Below are 6463 nucleotides of genomic sequence, written 5' to 3'. Positions count from 1 at the left end.
CAGATCACGAGGTCAGGAGTTCGAGACCAGCCTGGCCAACATGGCGAAACCCCATCTCTACTAAAAATACAAAAATTAGCCGGGCATGATGGCAGGCGCCTGTAATCCCAGCTACTCGGGAGGCGGAGGCAGGAGAATCGCTTGAACCCAGGAGGCGGAGGTGACAGTAAGCCGAGATCACGCCACTGCATTCCAGCCTGGGTGACAGAGCGAGACTCCATCTCAAAACAAACAAAACCAGAAAAGAGGAACAAGAATTACTTTTGTAACCAGAAAAGAAAATGGATGGGGAGTGGTGGGCGCCTCCCACCATGGTGCTGTGGGGAGGGGAGGGAGGACGTGGCCATGTGCACCTGTCTCCCCCGATGCCTCACAGCCCGGTCCTCGGTCCCCAGTAGGCCCCGCCAACCTCTGCTTTCTCTCTGGATCTCCTTCCCACCGTGCAGGTGAGACGACGACGACTGTGGCACCGAAGGTTCCCGGCGGTGTAAGTGACGGGCGGTGGCACTCTGTGCAGGTGCAGTACTACAACAAGGTAAGACGGTCCCCACCACTTCCCCCCGGCCCCAGGGTGGCTCAAGAAGGTGCCCTGGAGCAGGGCGCAGCGGCTCATGCCTGTAATCCCAGCACTTTGAGAGGCCGAGGCGGATGTTTTACATGAGGTCAGGAGTTTGAGACCAGCTTGGCCAACGTGGTGAAACCCTGTCTCTACCAAAAATACAAAAATTAAAAAATTAGCTGGATGTGGTGGTGGGTGCCTGTAATCCCAGCTACTCAGGAGGCTGAGGCAGGAGAATCACTTGAGCCTGGGAGGCGAAAGTTACGGTGAGCCGAGATCGTGCCACTGCGTTCCAGCCTAGGTAACAGAGCAAAACTCCATCTGGGGAAAAAAAAAAAAAAAAAGAAAGGAAAAAAGGTGCCCTGGTAGATTTTCTGTCTTAAGACATTTGTGCTCTGAAATTTTTTTTAAACGTGCTATTGGAAAAAGTGGTTTAGGAAATGCACATTGGTGGAGGGTCTGTGTAAATACAGCTGAGCCCTGTGGTGGGTCATAGTCCTCCCACCTGGAGCTTTGTGTCGGGGAGGGACATGGACCCCGGAGATCACCGTCGCTGGGGGAGGGACACAGAAAGGGCTTGTTCATGTGCAGCTGCCTTGGCCAGAGTATTTCCTAGTGGCTGAAATTCTGAGCCGTTCATACACGACTCTGTAGCCAAGATTGTCCACTCTCCCTGGATGTAAACTGGAAAGCCGGAACTCTCCGGGGAAGTGCCGTGAAGACTGGGTGGTTTGGTTTCGCTTTATTTTACTTTTCCTTGACTTGTAAGGAAACACATTGTTTTTTGCATCAAAATGCCGTGCTTTCCACGGCTGTGACTGTGCAAACCCCTTTTCTCTTCTTGGGAAGCTCCAGGGTGTGCTCCCACGTGCTCATGGTTCTGCAGGGGTCTTACCGGCCCCTCCTGGAGCCCGGTCGCCCCCCTGTGCCCCACTTCCCAGACTTGCACAAGGCCGAGGCCTAAGCTTGGTTGGCAGATGAGGGATCCTCTGTCCTCCAGGAGAATTGAGCCAGTCCTTCTGCGGAGACAGCATCTTCCTTCTTTCACAGCCGCTATGCCTGGCTGCGACTCGCCAGCAGTTGGGGTCCAGTCACTGGGCCTGAGGTTGCAGTGCTGCGTCCACCGGCTTTCACTCTCCTTTCCGTGCTGGCCACCGGCGTCCCTCTACCTCCCTGACCCGCCCCTCACATCTGCCTTGAATATCCCATCATCTCCCAGGCATGCCACACAGACTCCGAGTAGTGGTCACCTGCACAGAGACCATGGTTTTTGTCCTCTGTCCCATCAGTGCCAGCCCAGGGCAGGTGGAGCTTGAGCCTCATTTGGGAGGAGGACAGATGGGAGGTGCTGGTGGGGTTTGGGGGGATATTGAGAGAAGGCTGGCAGGTGTCTGGGCCTGGTCTGGGCTGCCGCACGTTGGATGTCATCCCTAGTGGGGCCTGGCTGATGCATGGAGAACCGTGTGCTCGACAGAGGCGCAGGGGCTGGTGGGGTGAGGGGCTCAGGGCTGAGCAAGAGGAAGAGGGCAGCCCTCACAGACACGGATCCATTTGCTGCCATTGTCCATTTCAAAGACCGAGTCTTTTCTTGATACGGTGCCGTCCTGTGGCTGTGTGGGGCAGTGCTAGCCAGTGTGAAGTGCATTCTGGGTGAGCTGCACGGGTGGCCCCTGCGTCCTGCTGCCTGGTGCTGCCTACTCTGACCCTGTGGCCCTTCCTGTTGTGCCCTTCCAGCCAGCTGGGGCTGGACATCAGAGCTCGATGCCCCCTGGGGTGGTGCCTCCCAAGGGCTGGGCCACAGGGGACCCTGGAGACTGTGCCCCATCGTCAGGGAAGCGTAGGGCATAGGTGGCACATTTTCCTTCCTGCGCGTGTCAGAAAACAAAGTCCAGGGATGAGTGTTTTTTGCTGGGGAGGGGGTGGGCGGGGGGAGGTTGAGTCCGTCTTGGTCTCCCCATCGGTGCCCAACACTCCAGAATCATCATCTGCCTATGGCAGAAGCAACAGTGTGCCCTCAGTTGTGGAGGCACTCGCAGCCAGGACACTGCTGCGGTCACCTCTGTCCACACTCGGCCCTGGCTCTGAACACAGTGAGTGTTTACCGGGGCCCGCCCGCCTGCCGCCGCCCCCTTCCGGGTGCTCAGAGGAGCAAAGTCACCATGCAGGACGCCACCTGCACTGTCCCGGAGGAGAGGGGCCTCACGTAAGAAGATAAACAGAGGACGGTGGATTACCGGGATCCACGGCTTCCGTGTCTAGGGCCAGGTCCTTTCAGCGGTGCCTGAGCACAGCCCCCCGTGCGGGATTAGGCCTTTCCTGTGAGCGCTGGATGCTTCTCTGTCTTGCCTGAGGTTATTTGATGGAGGAAACCAACCAGTTTTTACTGTGTCTTTAGGCGTCCATTAGGAGGTCTGACGGGGCCACACACTAGGAATGTGTTAGCAGAGATTATGAGCATCTGCCCGAGAAGGAGACGGCACCGCTGCTCCGTGACCTTGTCTCCGAGTGGCAGCTCTGACAAACCCAGGTGCAGCGGTCTCCTCTGGAGTGTGCCTGAGCTAGGGGCAGGGCCAGTCAGGTTGTGAGCGGTATGGGGGCCTGGAGGGGTGGCAGGGCCAGCTTGAGGTCAGGAAGACAATCTTCTGGGGGCTGGTTCCTCTCCTCTCTGGGCCTCCACTTTGTCTCCAGTGTTACCTCTGGTCCCGTCCTCCGGCAGCCACCTTGGGAGTGACCTTGGGCCACCAGGGAAGGTTTTGGGGAAGAGGACAGGCTCAGGTTGGGAGGGGACCCACACAGGAAGGAGGTGTTGGGGCTAGACAATGAGGGGTTGAGGGGCTCAGGGCTGGGGCTACAAGGGTGGTCTTGAGGGTGGTGGGTGACATGGCCGAGGGAACCCCCCTGCACGTGCGTCCCTGCCTGCCTTGGCTGATGCAGAGGGTCGTCCCCCCCACCCCACCCAGCTGTGTCCTTTCCCCAGCACGCTGTATTCACCTGCTGCGCCACCTTGCTGGTTTTGGTTTTTGTATTTTTAGGGATGATTAAGGAAACATATTTGAAAAAATTCAGCATACAACGATGTGGTGAGGGTGGAAGCATTGGTGGGGGCTGCGCCGCTGCCCAGCCCCCTCTCTTCAGTCTTGTTCTCTGTCCCCCGCCCTCCAGGGCGGCTGTGTCTCTGAGGCGTGGGCCACCTGCACCTTAGGTCTGAGCATGACCTCCTGGGTATTGCCTGTCAGTGGCCGCCTGCACTGCATCCATGTGCAAACTGCGGGGACCCTTCCCCCACCCGCCAGTGCACAGGGCCTGGGAGCTGCCAGGCTGGTGGAGCAGTCAGGGTCCTCACAGGAAGCAGATGGGGTGCTCCAGTGGGACCAGCCCTGGAAAAGTTATTTACAAAGGGCTGGGCAGGGCGTGGGGTATCAATGAGGGGCGGTGTGGAACCCACGGCTAGAGGCAGTGTCAGCAGAGCTGTGACAGCCCTTAGTCCTCAAGCATCAAGGAAAATGGCAGATTGGAGCCCAGAGAGAAGAGGTCCTGGTCAGAAGCCACAGGAGAGGGGCACAGGCCACCCCTGTGTTAGAGGCACAGCCAGCCTGGGGCCCTCCTGGTACCCCTCCCCTCCCTCACTCTATCCTCCCATGTGGCTTGCCACTGGCCAACGCCACCAGAAGCCACGGGGTAGGGAACCCTCCCAGGCAGGGAGCAGGCAGAGTCTGTTTATTTTTCCTTTCTGCTTGATGACATTTTAGACGAGAAGGTTTATTGGTCTAATTCACCTTCAGCAAAGCCAAAGGGTGCATTGGAGTCGGACATTCTTCCAGGAAGGTCTTTTCAAAGGCAGACACTTGTGCATTTGTGTGGAGCTCCGCCAAGCACAGATGAAACAACATAGCCCCCACTCGCACAGCCACCCCGGGAGGTTTGGGGCTGCGTGGAGCAGTTTCAGCCATTGCTTCACCCCCAGAGTGATTGTTTGTTTGTTTTCCCCCAAGGCTGGTTTGAAGGTGTTTCCACCACAACTTCCAAAAGGGCGAAAGTGCCTGACGGAAAAGGAAAACTGTTCTTCCCACTTGAGAATCAGGTTTTGCCCTCATTAGCTTTAAGTTGTTTGCTGCTCCCCCATTGCCCTGGGCATCCTGGGTGTTCGGGAGGTGTGGGGAGAAGCTTACTCCCCACAGACACAGTGCTGGGGAGGGGCCGTCTGGGAGGACGGGGACCCTCAGGGCTGCACTGAGCGCTCATTCCCTGATTGTGCTTCCCTTGAGGCTGCCTGCGGGGATCACGTTTAGATACTACCTTGCTCCAGGAGCTCCTGGCAGAGTCGGGGGCACAGATGTGCCAGCGAGATGTTTAACGGGGCCCTGGGGAAGCAAGGGTGGCTCGTGCCCACCTGGCCCGGGTGTCTTCCAAAGCCAGCTGAGCCTGCCCAGAGCCTGGAGCACAACCTCCTTGCCAGCTGTGGAGGCAAGGACATGCTGGGAAGGTAGTGCCTGACATGGACACGAGGCGGTGTGGCCTGCTGGGGACCCGTGAGTGAGCTGTGAGGTGAGGCAGTGAGGTGGGGCGCCAGGAGGCCCGGAGCTGCTGGGAGATCCCGCATGAAGCAGATGTGGGAGGTGGTGAGCAGCCGTGCTGGGATTTCCCACCTGGGCGCTGCTGCCCCTTGGGGACGATGATCCTTCATTGGGAGGCCTGTTCTGGGCAGCATTGCTGACCTCTGGTCACTAGACTCCAGCTGTTCCCCTAACCCAGTTTTGACGACCAAGAGGTCTTCACCATTGTCAGGCCCCTGAGGTCATGCCCTGGATGAGAACCACTGGGCTAGTGAGACGGGAGCTCAGCTAGGCGGAGTCCTGGTAGCTTCAGGTAGAGATGCAAGACCCTGGGCTGGGGCTTGAGACAGCAGCCTCTACGTGGGCGGCAGGTGGTCTTCAAGGGGCACTCGGCATCCATCACCTGGCCGGGGACGGTGCTGTGCTTGTCGCGATTGCCGTGCTGGCCACATGTGGCTAGACCACACGCGGTGGAGCCCCATACCTGAGCTGGCTACTGCAGTCCTCAAGGCCCTGCCCCGGCACTTTGGCTTCCCCTGGTTCTGGTGATTCTGAGATGGCACGGGGCTGTCTTTGGCATGCTGCGGAAAATGCTTTTATAAAGACAACATGAGGCCCGGTTGCAACAAACCTCCTCTGGACAACCAGCCTCTGCTTCTGTTGAGCCAGAGGATCTAAGTGCTTTGAGATTTCCATGACCTTGAGATGACCCCTCGGTCCTGCTGTCATTAGGGATTGCTCACCTGTTGCTTGTCAGGTCATTCAAAACCTCTTGGGTCTGTGCTGCACATTAAACCCCAAAGTCCCAAGAAGAGTGAGCAGTGTGCCCCCAGAGCACCCCTGGGGTCCGGGGAGCTTCTCTGTTTCTGCAAATGTTCTAAAAACTCGAGGGCTTCCACCTAGACACTTGTGTCAGGGTGCGATGTTTTGATGGGACTCTTCCTGGGCTCTACAGATCTGCCATGGTTAGACAGTTGTGTGATCCCCTGGGTGAGATCACGTGACCCTCTCTTTCCCTCCTGTCCATGTTAATTGAGTGCCAGCTACACGCACAGAATCCAACTTACAGAAACGAACTCGGAAGGTATTTAATAGAATAGAAGGTCCTCCAACAGTGGAACATCAACAACCATTGCCAACAGTGCAGTTGGGGTTGTGTGCAGTAAGGTCCTCCGACAGTGGAACATCAATAACCATTGCCAACAGTGCAGTGGGGTTCTATGCAATAAGGTCCTCCCATAGTAGAACGTCAGCAACCATTGCCAACAGTGCAGTGGCGTTCTGTGCAGTAAGGTCCTCCGACAGTGGAATGTCAGCAACCATTGCCAACAGTGCGGTGGGGTTCTGTGCA

The 6463-nt window shown here is 57.4% G+C and overlaps 1 protein-coding gene across 1 annotated transcript in view; it reads left to right on the top strand.

Annotated features, from left to right (window-relative positions):
- The window catches only part of CELSR1 (cadherin, EGF LAG seven-pass G-type receptor 1), a gene marked incomplete at its 5' end in the record, with an annotated part of 226134 nt that overhangs the window by 153461 nt on the left and 66210 nt on the right, over positions 1–6463 (top strand). The window contains one exon of the mRNA XM_011984071.1: positions 447–535. Coding sequence (XP_011839461.1) covers positions 447–535 — 89 coding nt within the window. The remainder of the gene's footprint in view (positions 1–446; positions 536–6463) is intronic.

The sequence above is a fragment of the Mandrillus leucophaeus genome, unplaced genomic scaffold, assembly GCF_000951045.1.
Source record: "Mandrillus leucophaeus isolate KB7577 unplaced genomic scaffold, Mleu.le_1.0 Scaffold26, whole genome shotgun sequence".
Classification (NCBI taxonomy): domain Eukaryota; kingdom Metazoa; phylum Chordata; class Mammalia; order Primates; family Cercopithecidae; genus Mandrillus; species Mandrillus leucophaeus.
The sequence above is the reverse complement of the archived record's forward strand: the minus strand, read 5'-3'. Positions and strand labels throughout refer to the sequence as shown.